The sequence below is a fragment of the Anas acuta genome, chromosome 6, assembly GCF_963932015.1.
Source record: "Anas acuta chromosome 6, bAnaAcu1.1, whole genome shotgun sequence".
In the NCBI taxonomy this organism is placed as follows: Eukaryota; Metazoa; Chordata; class Aves; order Anseriformes; family Anatidae; genus Anas; species Anas acuta.
This window is the reverse complement of record NC_088984.1, coordinates 14,985,974-15,002,752: the sequence shown is the minus strand read 5'-3', so window position 1 is coordinate 15,002,752 and position 16,779 is coordinate 14,985,974. Positions and strand designations below refer to the sequence as shown.

At 41.8% G+C, this 16,779-nt stretch overlaps 1 protein-coding gene across 1 annotated transcript in view; it reads right to left on the bottom strand.

Moving 5' to 3' along the window:
- Nucleotides 1-774: 774 nt before the first annotated feature.
- The window catches only part of PDIA5 (protein disulfide isomerase family A member 5), a 97,850-nt gene continuing 81,845 nt past the window's right edge, over nt 775-16,779 (bottom strand). Inside the window, exons 15-17 of the mRNA XM_068687507.1 lie at nt 13,026-13,096; nt 4,157-4,291; nt 775-2,002 (exon numbers count right to left, since the gene is read on the bottom strand). Coding sequence (XP_068543608.1) covers nt 1,922-2,002; nt 4,157-4,291; nt 13,026-13,096 — 287 coding nt within the window. The 3' untranslated portion in view covers nt 775-1,921. The remainder of the gene's footprint in view (nt 2,003-4,156; nt 4,292-13,025; nt 13,097-16,779) is intronic.

Here is a 16,779-nt window from a genome sequence, read left to right as displayed (position 1 = left end):
ACATGGTCTGAACTTTTGGGTAGACCTGTGCGGTGTCAAGAGTTGGACTTGATGATCCTTAAGGGTCCCTTCCAACTCAGGATATTCTATGATTCTATGAAAAAAAAGTCAGACTTAATAAATTAAGCTACTTTCACACTAGGATATTATGTACTACCAGGCAGCTGATTTTTTTTTTGATCAAAGAGACTCATCAGGTGCCTAATAAGAGAACATACTTGGCACAGCTCCATCAGTGTTTAAATTTATATCATGGCTAACAAGCTGGCTCCCATATGAGGCCAATCAGGCTGCCGGTATCCCAGATTACTCACTAATGCCTTCAGCAACTTAAACACCAAACATACAATGCCATTAACAGGGCAAGAGAAAGGACGAGACTGTATGGGGAGTGGAGGCGAGATGCCATCCACCCCCTGAACAGCGCAGCACTGAGCTTTCCATTAACGTGGCCTTCACCGAGCCTCTGAACTAGCAAAAGGAAATGAGACAGGCAGCTTGAGGAGCAAAAGGGAGATGTCAGAGCCAATGCTTGGTACCTCACTGCAAAAAGCTCTTCTGTCCTGTGTGCCCAAGCGGATGGATGCCGATCCCTGCAGAGCTGGACACCCCACAGTGCCACCTGGCACGGCCGGGCACCGGGCTGCCCGCAGCAAGATGAGGTGGGCATCCTGCAGTGCCACGGCTCCTCCTGGACCACCATCGGCTGCAGGCACTCACTCAGATAACCCAGTGCAGGAGAAGTTGAACAAGGCTGATTAACAATAAGAGTAATTATCTTTTTTTAAAATTTATTTTTAGTTCAAAGTGAATCACAACTTCCTGCCCCTCCTTCTTCCCTGCTGTGAAGACATAAGTACCTCCAGATCAATGTCTTTTTTTTAAAGCATCAAGTGTAACACATCAGCTGCTGCTGCTAATACAGTTTTTACAGTGATGATTTTGGCTAAGAGATTGTTTATGCAACTCCTTAACGAACAAAAAGGAAATCTCCAACATACAAAAGCAGATAAACTTGTGGAATGTAAACATTAATGTACATAATTACTGCATTATCGGAAGTATTATGCATTTATCAAAGCTGTTCAACATAACACTTTCCAACAAATATCTCATATGGCCCAATCATAATTTTTAAGGGAGGCTGTATACCCTACAAGGGTAACTGTCTACCCCTAGAAGGTAATCACTCCTGCCTTACAGAGGCATTTGGCAGTATTGATGCCAGAAAAAGAGGGCTTAGTTTATTTTTACCCATGCTGTGTAGATTTTTGATACTTGGCTTAATTAACTCAATACATTCTACAAAGGTATGTAAACAGTCCTGATAGCGAGATTTAAATGAAATCAACAGATCTGGACTGGTCAATGCCAATGTCTTCATTAATTCAAATACCTTATTTATCCCTGAGCACCTTAATATTGTTTCCCCAAATCTCACTGAAGAACATGGAACTATTTCACAAGAATGTAAAACCGCATTTGGATAATCTGTGTCTTACAAGTCCCGCTATCCTTTGCTGGTTTAAAAAGAAAAAGTGTTCTCCCCTAGCTCTCCTCCCCCCCCCCCCTTTTTTTTTTAAACATGTGCTGCAATACCTTTAAAAAAAAAATAATCACCCTATCAAACAACACCTACAGACACACTACAGACTACAAAAATATTGCATAGGAGTGTCGGTGGGCATAGTCTCACAACATGAGAGAAAATGCTAAGTTTTCTTTAAAACATTACGGCAACGTTCTAATTTTTTTTCCTTTTAAAAATCTTGTAGTTTCACTTTATTTCAAAATTGTACAAAATGGCCATGGCTGTTTATAAAAAAAGTCTCTGTCTTGAGAATATGTGAAGTCTCAGGTGCATTAACAAAAGACCTGGAACGATTCACAGTGCAGCGGAAAGCTTCTTTTGAGGCAGACGTTACAACTCATCCTTCTTCTTTCCTACTCTCTCGTGGTCTCTTTCTCTAAGGGTTCGCATGAAAGTGGTGAATCCAGACTCCTGTTTTTGGGAAAAAAAAAAAAAAGAAAAACGTGTCTTTTTTAAAAAAATCCACAATCAAAACTATGCATCAAAACCACTTTTAGCTTATGCATGGAAATTGGCAGAAAAGGACCAGTTATTGCTGCTGCACTGCCTCATCACGCAGTGCTCTGCTCCAGTGCTGCTCTGCTGAAACGTGAGGGGAAAAATAACCAACACAGATTCCACATTCCAGCATTTTTCATGAGAAACTGTGAAGAAATGGGGGTACAAGGCCCTAAAACTCAGATGACAAGGTAAAATCTGTCCCCAGAAATGCCACCTATGCCTTTTTATTGAAAACACTCAGACACACTCATGTTTTATCTGTATACTACAAATATTTGTATGCACACGCATTTGTGTGGCATTTTGAAAGCTGTTATTGGATTGTTTGTTGGCCATATACACATTTGCTGTTGTTCCTCATCCCATAATAGTTTTGCTAATGATCCATACATCCAAATGAAGGGAATTACGTATTTTCAAGTTACTATCAAAATTATGTTCAAACATTGAAATCTGGATGCCTAGACCTTTGTATTTTAACAACTTAAAACTTCTGATTTTCTGAAGCTGTTGAATGCCTTCTTTTGCAAAGTAAAAGGTGGTTCAAAAGGTGTTGTAACTGAAACAGATGTGTGAACAGACCTGGAAACTCCACGGAAAGCACTGTGCAAAGCACTGCCTCCAATGTTATCAACACAGGAGATAACTAAACCTAACCGGATCCTGCAGAAGCAGAAGACCACGGGACTGAGGAGAGGTGGAAAGGGAACACAGCTGTCAGCACCAGAGAGATTGCAATGTTCTTGTTGGCTAATTTAATTTTACCCAATAAAGGGTTGGCTGCATGCAAAAAGATTAGTCAGTCCACTTTCCAGCATGGGCATAACCGTCTCCCAACTGTTGTGGCCTCAGACCACTCCTGTCTTGCTAAATTCTTTTTTATCAGCCACCACAGATCCCTCCTTTCATATATCATTTCCGGACACGTGGATAAGAAACATGAAGAAGATTGTGGCTGAAATTTTACTTAATTGTTGGCTACTGCACCCATCTTTACTTTTAAGAAAAGATCCACAATCTGAACTAAACGCAGTATCCATAACAACGCCTGGATCAGCTCCATAAAACGGTCATTACTGTGGTCCTAATGCTGGAAAAAACAAGGAGGTGAAGCTCCATGAAGAATTCCCTAAGATCCTGACTGACAAATAACCTCAGAATTTGGCTTTTTTTCCCTTCATGCTTCTCTATAATTTGGTGAGCTGTAACAGCAGCAATGACTTTCATGCAGGCTCTTGTAGCAAAACCACTGGAAAGCTTGAAGACCCCAAGATTTTTTTTCTTGTAGACCCTAGCTTCTCTCAGCAATCAATCACTGCTGAGCCGTAACCTCTCTCCAGAAGCTCAGGACAAAGATAACATGCAAATAATTACATGGCTCCCTTATTTTGAGGCATTTTACAACCACAGAAGGCATTATGCCATTTCTGCCCATTGCACTCATAGCATACAATTAGCCGGCCACAGCAGGACAAAAGAATGAAACTTCAGCCCATGGGCTAGATGGCACAATTGGTCTTTCCATCCTGAGTTCCAGGAGCAAATCTGATTCAGTGAGAATGAGACATTTAGCTTCCCTTGGTCTCCAAAGGACCGCTTTGTCCCTGCTATAAAAACGAATGGTCTGTCACCGTTTGGCTGCCTAGTGGAACTGAAGTATGTTTACAGTGTATGCATGATCCAGATCCAGAACTGACAGGAGCAAGATCTGTATTTTCTGGCATTTCAGCACCTAGCTGCAGCCCATGTAATAAATCCCTTGCTTTCACTCAGTCCAAATTCACTTGCAGACTTCAGCTTAAAGAATAAAATATGTAACAAAGCATTACCAAATCTACTCCTTTTTCCTCTTCTCACATTCCTAAAATAGACCGAGTACATTCGTAATACAGAGATGTACAGGGGCGTGGTACGCAATGATTCATCCATGTAAGTTAGTAACAGAAGCAGTTAAATATCCTTCCAGTAAGATAAAAATTTGCCCTGCAGTACTCATTTGCGAGGCAGTACTGGCAGAGGAGACCTTCCTCCCTTTATCAGGTGATGACTCCTGCTTTTACTCACCCCTCTTTCTCCCGTATATTTTTCCACAAATTTCCCGTAGTTGTAATAGTTGAAGGTGGGGTAGCCATCAACTCCCTCCTGCTTGCACAGGTCATGATTCTGTTCTTTGGCACAGTCCACTGCAGCGTAGGCGATCTGAAATGCAAGAGATCAGCGTGAGGCAGCAGAAGACAAAGGAAGACTCCACAGTCACGGTGCTGCTGCAGCTTAGAGCTAATGCTGGGAGAGACCTACGTCTTCTGCCAAAAATGCAACTGCTGTTGTGGTGGCTCAGCTGTGCGGGAAGATCAGAGGGTCATCATTGGGTCATGCCACATGAAGAGGAAAGCAGAAGTGGCTTCCTCCCAGTACAACACTGCAGTGCCCTCACAGCTGTGAGGTGGGTTCAGCTCCCAGCACACAGCATCGCCTTCCCAGCCTCCTCACGAAGCTCTGCACTAGACTCCAAGCAGGAAATCCAGAGGGTGCATTTGTTAAACCAAAATGAAGTCCAAGCACGGTGGTCACAGTGCTGTCATGCTGCAGGACTTTAAGTGCTAGGTGATGAACAGTGACAGGGTGACACTGTGAACCACAAGGACCCACCTAACCCAACCTCCTTCCCGTGACACAACCAGTGCCTGGAAACACTGCCTCTTCTCTTCACGGGCAAACATGGAAGCTCACTCTCACAAGCTATTAAGATTCATGCTTTTTATCCCTAATAGCTTTCAGGAACCCTGTTCAGTTCTTCCAAGGACAATGGGGATGGGGGAGAGGCCAGAGCGTTGTCTACTAAGCAGTGCCTGTAGAGAAGTAGGTTGCTTACTTTTGCAATCCCTGCCTGCTTCATCTGTTCTCCCTGTCTTTTTTTGCCCCTCTTTTGATGTAGGGGCACGGTGTGCTACGCACAGCCATTAGCAAAGTGGGCTTTAATTCCTTTTGAAACCTCTAGATGCTACTGTCACACAAACCAAGCGTCAGGAGGAAGCAGCCTGCTCGCAGCAGAGCAACACCCTCCTCCCCTGCCTGCCTCAGGAGAGCGCAGGGAAGCGCAACCCCACAGCCCCGGAGCGTCAGCTCGGGCTAACCCTAGTTTAGAGCATTTGACATTTGGAACCCGAACCTGTGAAGTGCTGAGAATGGGCTGTACTTAACATTTTTGATGTTAAAACAAAATGCAATTCACAGGCTTTTATTTCAAGCATCAGAGCCCTCTGCTGTGATTTCACACTGGCTGTTCGCTGAGTGGCAGTTCTGGCTCCGAACGAACGCACGCTGCTGCGACGCAGGCTTGCCTTCACAGCCCCGTTACAGGCTTTGCTGAAGAGCAAGCAGTTTTAAGTACAAGCTATGAAAAAAAAAATTAGAAGAATAATTTTTGCAGCTATGGGTTACAAAGTATCAAGTACTAATTTCATAGCAGCCACATCTCATCTTCAAATCCATTGCACGTGCCACTTTCAAACATCTGATCAAAATACCTTTTGCTTGCATGACTCTAGGGCTGCAGTTGAACTGTTCTTCCACAATTAAAAGATCACTTAATGCCCTCCAGTTTCATGGTGACACTGTCAAGACCTGATCTCATTACCCTAATAGCTATTGAAGAGATTGGCAAAGCCAACTTCGGGTGGTTTGCTTGTTTTGTTTTGGCTTTGAAAGCCTGGTAAGACAATGTTCAGTAGGGTCTCACTTGGGTCTATGTAGTGCCTCCCATCTGACTATAAAGTGTGCAATATTCCTAAATAATTTGTTTTCACTTTTTAAACTTGAATAAGGCTATTAACAGAAGCAGGACTCTTGAGAGTTTCTATGAACACACCTTTTTTTCCTCTTCTTGTAAACAGAAAGACTCCTACTCATTCAGGGCCAGCTAAAACAAAGGATCAGGAATAATGCACTGCAAAGGAGTTTCATCTAAGTATTTATGTTTTCCTGACCTCAGCAGTCAGCCAAAATTTAGAGCCCTGTTGGCTACTTCTGTGTAAAGGAAAACTCACAATGGAGACAAACATTTATTTGATGTCACAGTATTAATTTACAAAAAATACTAGAAGTCTTGATTCACTGAAAGAAGGAAGAATAAATAAAACTACTTTTTTTTCCAACTGCTCTAAATATCACACAGGGAGAGACTAGAGCCAGAAAAAGTGGCAGGTATATGTGCACTCATCCAGATCTTCGTAGTCAGTCTGAGACATGGAACTGTCAACGATTGATGATGCATCTGTTCTTAGTTAAAACCTTGGAGATTAGGAAAGCTAGGTTTTAGTAGACTGGAAGTTATACTGTACCTCTCTGGAATCATCTAGAACAGCTTTGGTTGGAGGAAAGAGCCCAACTTCCTTTACAAAAGGCTTTTGGTGAGAATAACCTGCAGTGAGGAGCCAGCACGGTGGAGGAATACAGCCCTATAAACCACTTTTAACCTTGTTCAGCACACATTTATTTATTGCCTTAAATCAGATGACTGATGGGCTACAAGGAGGTGGCTTCTGAAAGAAATGCTTAGCGGTCTGATTGAGATACAGCACGTGGAAATCTAAGCTGCTCCATCTGCGTGCATTTGTCACACACTGATGTAAGGCACAAAGATCCCAGTCTAAGTCTGGCTGCAACAGTCACGTTACCCTAATGCAATGCCTTAACTCCGCAGGTCTAACAGCAAGGGCTGTGTACACCTGGAGTAGTATTTGGAGAATACGTCCGTGGTCCATCATTCTCTGGAGCACTCCTGATGCAAGCTCCCACAAAACCCCATGGACTTGCTGCTGCTCCTGCAAACGTCATTTTGAGCCCAGCTCTTCAGATCATGCATTCCCGTTCAGTTATTTTTACAGCCAGTGAGAGAAGAGAAATGGAAATTTTCAGAAGACTTGTAACTCATACAGACCCGCACAAAATTTCATAGAGACACATCTAATTCCCAAGACTGCATCCTGGGGCTGGATTTCAAATGCCTGCTGCCAACAGAAGCTGAGTAAGAGTACTTAGGAAAGCTTGAGTGATTACTTTAGAGTGGAAATGTTAAGGCAGCCTAAATATAGAGGTTGCTACCATCTCTATGCACTCATTACCATAGCATCACACTCCTAATTGTCTTGCCTGTCTCACAGAGGAAGATCAAATATAGTGCACTGCAGAAAGAGAAAAGTAATGCTGGAAACCACTTGTAGCAAACCACACTTCTGGACTGAGGACCAACTCCATTCTATCAGTTTCAGACAAGTGAACTCCACAACACACCAGAACATCAGCAAACAGAACTGATGCCCCTTGCTTCATTCTGGTTGTGTTTTCATGGACTGTGAATATTAAACTCCATTTCTGACAGAGTAGTCTACTACAGCAGTTCTCAGTTAGGGTGAATCACCACCACACTGAAGTACTGCACATAGAAAGCAGCAGCCCACAAAAAGGAAGTCTTTGCTTGAGTTCTGGCCCAAGCGAGCAGTCATACATTGTGGGGATGTTTTCTTCTCAATCTTATCAACAAGGAGTTTTTCTGTATCATTAAAGAAAGAAACTGAGTCGGGTAAAACAACCACCCTAAAAACTTCTACCAAAAACTGGTTCAAGACTTCAACGCCATTCTCAGAAATAATGTTCAAATACAACTACCAGCAGCCCGCACTTGCATTACAGTTCACTGGAAAACATAGGGTAGAAACCCCAGTATGCTTTGCCTTGTAAAAACAACTGTATTTGAACAGAAATTTCAGACAGGTTAAACATAAGATGTCCCTGATACGTATCCCAGGAACCAAGACACTTGGCATCATCTCTCATGAATTAAGAGGAAAAAAAAATTGAAAAATCTGTGAGCTCGAAACTCACCAGGAAGAGTTGGTGTAAGACTTAGGTATATATATGTTCATCATGGAAGAAAAAAGTCCAGCATAAAAGCTTTCAGAAGACAGGATTGATTTTATGGAGGTTTGATTGTTAGGGCTAAAATTTAATTTCTTGAGCTTTCCTAACTTTCCTACAGCCAGAGGGAGAAATTCACTAAAACCCATTTTGAAATATAGGAGAAAAGCCCTCCGTTTTATCTGCAACATGCACAAAACTCCATGGGGTTATGGATTCTCCATAACCCAAAGCTGCACTGCCTTAAATATCGACAACACGTCATTATACAGAAGTTCTCTCTCCAGAGGCAATGCCGTTCAGGTTTATCACCATCCTGTTCAGTAACTGCAGCAGGAACAAAACAGTTATTGAATGAAAAGGAAGTCAATCAGAGGACTGCGGACCTCAGAGGAAATTCCCTGGAATACACCTAGTTTTCTTGATGTCGTTGGTAGTTCCTTACAGCTAGCATGTAGCTTATAATAATGAATACCACCAGATTAGTATGCAGAACAGTAACAACATCGGGTTGGTTTGCGTTTGTCCTTTACTCCAGAGTCAGTATAATTTAGCACTGTAGCAACATCTGGGACTAGAAAATACCTTTATCTTAAAAGTAAAGTCCCACAGCAACGTTTTTTGGTTTTATCAAAGAAGTAGAAGCTTAATTGTAGAGTTGCAAACTGCACTCTGCACTGCATTTGAATGTGAGTAATGTACAACTAGCTCTAAGGAGCTCTTAAAAAAGGAAATGAGCGTGGCCTACTATTCAGATGAAGTGGTCTGATCAGGAATGCTCACCTGTTGCAAAAATCAGAACTTTTCATTTAGGTGCTTAAGTAGAAGAGGAGTTATGCTGAAAATGTGACCACTGAACTCTTCATGCTTCAAATGTAACAGAAGCATGATGCTTATTTTTCCCCCTCCACACAAGAATCAGAAGAGAAAGAAGGATTTGCAGCACCATCTCATCACGCAACAGCCAGCAGAGTTGCCTTCCAACAGAATTATGAAAGCAACTTTTTGTTCTAGAGGGATCTTGCAGCTAAGAAACAAGATTACATCCAGTGGTTCAAACAGATTTGTAGAAAATTGGAACTGGGATCCCTTGACCTCCCATGTAACTCCTCCTTTCTGTTCTTAAACCCCTTTCATTTTAACAGTTTGTCTCCCAGCTATCACACAATAGTATAGTAGAAATATCTTCTGCAATCCCTGTCTCTCTCCTGTTAAAATATGTACTGCCATACACTGCTTTATTGATTCAATGAAATAAATCTCTGCTGGAGCTAATATTGACTTTTGTTATGAAAATGGAAGTGAATAACTAACTGAATATTGATTCAGTTAGTTATATTGAAAGGAATGATATATGATAAGCTTAAAAAAATTAAAATAAATGTAAAATTGCAGCATGGAAAAGAACGCTACTAAGCAATGGCTTTAAAGTATAGTCAATTCCAGATGACACTTACCTGATTATGAAAAAAAGTCTGTTGTTGCCAAATGTCTTAAAAGCACCTATGAGTAAGACAGATGCACATTCTTCTCTACGATTACTCCGTGGGTTTCTATTTATATTACCTGTTCTGGATCCTAACAGCAGTTATGAACTAGCCTGCTAAAGCTTGTTGAGATTCAGCTGCTGTTTTCAATGCAAATGGCCTTGCAAATGGATGATTCATTATTAGAGGTCCTGATGTACCACAGCAGCATTACCATGGCTGCAATTCATCAGCTATTCTCAAAGCGGGCCTATTTGCAAAGGGAAGATCCATTAGTAGTCACCAAGATGTACAATGCTAACATCACCATATTTAATGAGCCTAATTAAAAAGAAATTCAACACATCCTTTTTAAGTAAAGAGAGATCAAATTCTTGGCTAAACTCAAATATTAACTCATTTGGATGACTCTATACACTGATTTAGTAGGTATCATGATGTTGAACCACAGTTCAAACCTAAAAACATGGCAAGAAAGCCCATGCATGATACATACTGGGGACGTACCAGTTTCCCTGTAACTTGTAGCTCCCTGCAAGCACACCAACCCACCTCAGGAGCTGCAGTCTTTCCAATAATCTCTGCTACTGCTGTTTCCATACAAACTCACTATATTCCAGCTGCTGTGCTCTGATCTAGGTCAATGCATTTGTACATGAGCTGCCTTCTGTGAAACTGGAGAAGATTGGTCAAACTGCTGCCCCTCTGGGGGAGTTCCAGAGATTTGTTACTAGGAGTTTGAGGAGTCAATAGCTTTCCTTCAGCTAATCCAAGCTGGAGCATTACAAATCAATTCCTTCAAGCTGAACTTTAGGATCAGCCAAAAGGCAGAATACAGATTTTTTGAAGATTTAGCTGGTGCCCTTTCAAGAGTCTCCGGAGAAGTTAGTGCACGTGCCTTCCTGCTCTCCAGTCTGTTCAGCAAAGTGACAATACTCACATTTGCATCTTCTGATGTACGCGGTCATTGCCAAAACTCTGACTGCGGAGCACAGGCCAAAGGCTTTCCCCTAGCAGCTGTATGCAAAGGCCACAGCTCCCCAAGGCAAGAACATTCCAGATGGCTGGTGTTTTCTTTTTTTTTTTTTTTTTTTTTTTCCTTTCTTTTTAAATAGCTGAAAGCAATATGCTAACTGCTTCAGTGGACGAGCCTCTCCACTCATCTGGTCTCATGGCACTGAGTGCCCCCGGTTACAAAAAGCCACGCAGACACACTGAGTGATGCCAGAGCCCTCCTTGGATACACCCAGAACTGTTCTGCCACAACAGCTGCCCCAGGCCAGCACACAGGCTCCGTGTTCCTGCTGAAACCACCAGCAGTGATGTGGCCAACAGGAATTGACATTTGGGGCCAATGTTCTGAGCACTGCGTTTTTAAACTCTGACTCCAGCAGCGCAGATGATGAAAAAAGTACAGAGCATCGCACGCATCCCTGCAGGGGGGATCCTGCACCAAAATCACCCTGTTCCTGTGAATATTGAGAGCCAGAGACACATTTTAAACAGCTTCAAGTTTTGCTCGTCTTCAAAATTCCCATGTAAAGACTCAAAGTTTCCCAAAGGACACCTGTTAAGATACCATTTATAACCATTCACAGCTGGAGTGATTTTGATTTTTCTTTGGCTTCTGCGGAATTGAATGTTTAATTAAAGGACCACCCCTACTGACAAGAAGATAGGGTTTAAATGCAACCATCCTCAGCTAAAGTAAAAAAAAATATATATCTTTCTCCAGGGGAAGGGAAAAAAAAAAGCCACTATTACAGACTGAAAATGAAATTTAGTAATCTTTCCATGAAAGAAAAAACACTTCTTCCCTCCTCTTTAAGCATTTATTTCAGAGAAGTTTCAAGCCCTATGGAACTACAAATTAAAGAAATTCTAAAGCTCAACTGGTTTGAAATATGGGAATATGCCTCATGCTGCTTATGGGAAGAGGCATGTGCCCTTCTGAAGTTTTAAACAGGTTTATTTTCTTTTCCACAAGGGCAAAAACTGGCAGCAAGAAACACCTTGACAGGTTATGGCTGTATGCAATTAAATAGTGTTCCCTAGATAATCAATCCCTGGCACTTTCATAAGTCACTAGGGTGGAATAACATCGTTTTCCCTAACTGCACACACCTCTCCGAAACTGTACCAGCCTTAATATTCCCTGCTGGCTCTCCTGTTCCAACTCATTACATTTTATACTTCCCCACTTCAGCCTTAAACTGAAATCAAGAACTGCAACCGTCAATCACTGCTCTGCTCCGAGTCCTTTCTTAACCTGCAGTCTAAACTGAAAGTTTCACAAGCCCGCATTTACCACCATCGTGATGTCCAATAAACTGCACGATGGTTCAGATCGGTTGCCAATACATCCTTCAGCTCTAAGAAGCAACTTTCACATTGTTTGGTACATCTGCTTCGTCTCCTCCAACTGAAATTTTAATGAACGTAGGAAAGAGCAGTTTTATTTAGAACTGCCAAGTAGGAAAACAAGGGTACATTCAGGAACAAACAGGTAAGCAAAAGGCATCTGAATACACAAATCTACAGCAGTAAGAGGACTGAAAGCTGAACAACTTTCAAACCTTCCATGTACAACCTGTGCCTGAGGGTGCGGGGGACTTCTCATGGGATGCATTCAGTGATGCAGGAATGATTTGTTTCTTGACAATCTGATGCCCCTTGTGTGAGTTACAGAAAAGACAAGAGGAGAAGAAAAAAACACCATAGAAATTCTTTCCTTACGGTAGCAGGCAGATTAATAGGGGTATAACTGTTTCAGAATTACCTCTTCATTTCCCTATTAAATTGAAATCTTTTCCATGCTGCAGTGAAACACAAAGCAATCATGGTGTTAGAACAAATACTGAGATCAGAATGAAACACAGTTTAGTCAAAGATAAAAAGTGTCTAAGCAGATTTTTAAAGTAGTTAGTTGGTTAAGTCCAGTGGCTTTTCATATTTTTAATCTCAGACATGTATTCACTCAGTTTAAATGGCTTTTTTTTTTTTTAAATTCACATAAATTTACTGGCATGCTTCAACCATCAGATGAACTTTCAAGGCAGAAGCATGAGGGTCCTAGAAGGACACAATATCCTGGGCTCAAGCCAGCCAACCAACAGAAATATATTACTGATCTTCGCTTGCATAAGTATGATTGAGGTTCTCAGGGCTGTCACAATACTTATGGTTTCTCTGCATGCACCCTGTTTATGCCTGACAAAAGTCGAAGGGGAATGGAGAAGGCATAAGCTATCTTTTATTAATCTTTCACTAAGAAATAACATGCTTTGCTTCACAGCTTCACAAGAATTCTTGCACAAAGAATTAATCAGAAAAGACAACAAATAAACGCAGAGAACAAGTGTAACTCAGTTTGACCAGAAAGATATAACCCATAAGATGCAGAGACATTTCTATTAGTTTAACATCAATTTTATCTGCAAGCCTGTCACCTGATCAATAAGGAAAGCCTGCAAAGCAAAAATGGTGGGGAAAGTTCTTAAATATCTCAGAAATGATAAACAGCAAGTTACCTTTCGATCTTCTTTAAAGACTTCAGCGGCAGTTGTAAAATGTGGAATGGCATTTTTACAGTGTGGGCACCCTGTTTGACACAGGAAGAAAAAGACAGCATAAATGTTAGTTGTAAATAAGATACTGTGACAAACTCAAGACACAGAGGTGAACTAGGGGAAAGTTTTTGTTAAAAATAATTCTAGACGAGAGTTTTCCAGTTGTGGGATGAGCAGAGCAGGACTAGGCATCTGTAGACCATGTGTCTCAGCCACGTAGACTCAAGCACGCATTTAAAATTCTTCCAACTGCAAGCAACGTAAGCAGATATTCACATTTAAGTGACATCCCATATAGGGACCAGGGGCTGGTTCCTACAACCAGTCACTTCAGAGCACTGAAAGATCACTAACCACAAACGAACAAACCATTTCCATGCTGTTGTACTTCCTCGCGGGTATTACCACATCGGCTGTTGCTGCTCTTGCCACAGATGCAGCAACATTTGGAGATGGGAATAAAGACAATGCAGTGGTGAACAGGAGGAGGCTGGAATTTGGAAAGGAAGTTGCTGGAATAAAAATTCTATATTAAAAAACAGGAGGAGCCTTTAGACACGTTTGGGAATTGTCGTTGTTAGAGCCAAGGCATTGGGATCACAAGGGAGGGGAAGAAGAGCAAGTCCAGCAGGCAACACATCACATATGGAGAGCAGAGTCCTGGCTTAGGATGACTGCTGCTGGCCGTCCTCAACTCTCCTTCCACCCTACCACAAAACAGACAACCCCAGAAGACTTTTAGACAGTGTGGAAGAGCCCCAAAGCGTTGTGTGGGAGCCTGGCTGACACTTGGTGGTACCACAGCCACGTTGAATAAAGGTCCAGTTCGTCCCCTGCTTGAACGTACACTAAATATACTCAAACATTTCAAAAGAACACGTACCAAGAGGAACAGGAACTGCCTTCTTGATTCAAGATTCAGATTGGAGTGCTCTTAATTCAGAAGCAATGTTTATTGTCTGATTAATCTAAGCTACTCACAAAATATCAATACTATGGCTTTGAAAAAAGTACCCGCATCTGTGAGTTTATTTTTCTCAAGTGTAGCATAAAGAAGTTGTTCCCAAGCAAACATTCAGGTCACTTTTTCTGGTCAGATGCAGGAAAAAAAGTAATGGATGCACTTCTCTCAAACCCATATAACTAAAAAAGCACAAGAGTTCATCGTGGTATTATTTCTGGATAAGAACAGAACAAAGCACAATGAGTTGCTCACAAGCTTCAATTATAGCTTACGGTGCTGTTGTTCATCACTGTAAAACACTGGTAAATAAGCGGCTGCACTGTTTTTTAGTCAGTGCTGAACAAACGCCCTCTGAGGCTCAAAGCCACTGTCTCAAACTGCACTCACTCTTTTGGGTGACAAGAAAAACAGCACCCGTGCATAAACTCTGCGCATCCCTTCTCACAAAGGAAAAGCTGCACACTCCTTTCATCTTGACCAAAAGGCTATTTCATTCCTTAAAGGCACTGCTTTTAATTTTTCTTCTTCTTCATAATGGGATGTGTATAAACGCCACCAAGAGTTTATGCAGTAACTAACAGCACCAAAAAGTCAAAAGAAAATTTCCTGGGAAACTGAGGCAGTTCTTCAAATCCACCTCACCAGCCTCAAACCCTCTATGCAGCATGCTGGCATCTGCCTGAAGGCAGCTGTGTTTCAGAGGGACACAGTGCACATCCTCCACAGCTTGCAAATATTAACTTCGTTGAGCAGTTTGACATTAGTCAGGGAGAAAACAGTCAGAAAAGGAAAGGAAGAGGAGGATATTAGTGCCCCAGGCTGCCAGGCACTGCTCCCATGTCCAGAAGCCCACGTCAGTGACCCATTTTCTCTCCCACCATTTGCCTGTCCTGTCTGTCTGAGACTGACAAACCTTCAGGTCAAGCCTGTCTCTTGACGCATCTTGGTTAATGTCCTGTGCTGTGGGGTGAAAGCCTTGGTTGGCCCATTAACATTGCTGTACAGAAATAAATCAGAACGGGTGACGCTATCTAAAAATAATTTCAGAGACCAAAAAAACGTGAAAATCAGACAGCCTTAGAACAGGAACGCTCACTGCAATCTACACGTTCACATCCTGCAGTTTACTGCAAAGCAAGGTACCCAGCTGTTGCACTATAACAAAGACTCCTAAGAACTTGAAACTTTTTGGGTCCCCCTTTCTGCTCATCATCTTGAGCTTGGAATTTAAATTTCACCAAACAACAACTTTCAAACCCTCAGTAAAAGATATTTCTTTTATTGTGATACATCAGTAGATATTGTTCACACCTCACGTGTGCTGGACAAGTGGAGGATGGGGCTTTTGGTAAGGACTCACTCTAAGCTCCCTCTAAAGTTGCAGCAGTAAGAGCTCTCCATGAGCCACGCTCTTCAAGAAGATCAGAACATGAAACAACAAATACCAAGCATAGTCTTTCAGACACAGAAAGTGGCTATTGAAAATGAAAGCTGCCCTTTTACAGGGGCCAACATACAGCTGGTAAGAAAAAAGCCTGTGTGGGAGTTTAGCTGGTGACTGCATGGTGTTCAATAGGTGGCACTAAGAAGGGCAATGAGCATGGTTCTCTGCAAAGATGCATACTTAAAAGGCTAAAAGGGAGCATCCAATTATCCAGACTGTAACATTTTTTTGAAAAAGGTAGGCAAAACAAAACCTGCCTTGAGGTTATGGTCAACAGCATCATACAAAGGAGATGAGTGCCATGTAATTAAAAAAAAATATCTATGCTTACAGTTTTCATTTCCTCTTTTTGTAATCATCTCATCTTCCCACTCTAATACCAAAGGAAAAAAAATACCTTCATTTAGTGATCTGAAGCTCCATCCCTCTTCTCCACTCCCTTCTCTTCTCTCTTGGCCCAACCTGCTTTCTTTACTGCACTGTGCTTGCAAAACGAAAACACAACCATATGGCTTTTGGCGGAGCTAACTCCAAGTCCAGTAGGCATTTTGTTAGCCTTGGACATCCATCCATGGAACAGATGTGAACATTGTGCTGAATTCCCAAGGAGCTTCAAGGAGTCACCAAAAAAAGGGGGAAGGAGCATATCATATGGAACAGCAGAACTTCATCTGTTACAACTTAGAAGGATTGCCAAACGTAGCAAACACTTGGAAGTCACCCAACCCAGTCATTCTATTTAAAGCACACATGCCAAAAAAAATAAAAGCAGAGGTTGATGTCTTCATTTTGACAGACGGAAAACTTGTTCTCCCCATTCCCTTTTCACACCCACTATCACACATTTATTTTAAGTGTTAACACTATCTTCCAGATTTGAAAGTGAAAAGAAAGGAAATGTACTGAGCACTGTACACGAGGATAGGAAAGTGTGTGGACTCCTTAGAAAGGATTTTCCAGATGGGCTGTAGCGGAAAGAGATTAAACTGGTGGCATCTGAAGGTGTGGGTAAGGTGTCGAGAATCAAAAGGTCCTACTCCCTTCTTAGTAGTATTTATAGGACAGTAAGTCACTACAGACTAAAGAAATAGGAAGATTTATTACATTTTACTTGATTAATTTGGGTGCTACAGTAGAAGCACCTCCTACAAGGCTGAGGGGTGGATTTTCAATTGATCAGCATTGGAAATAGCACATCTGGCAGCAGAGACCTCTAACATAGGTGCAGGGCTTTGCTTTACCCATTTCTGTGTTTGTTTCTACATCATTATCAAATCTGATCTCAACGGGGTTAACAGCATACACAA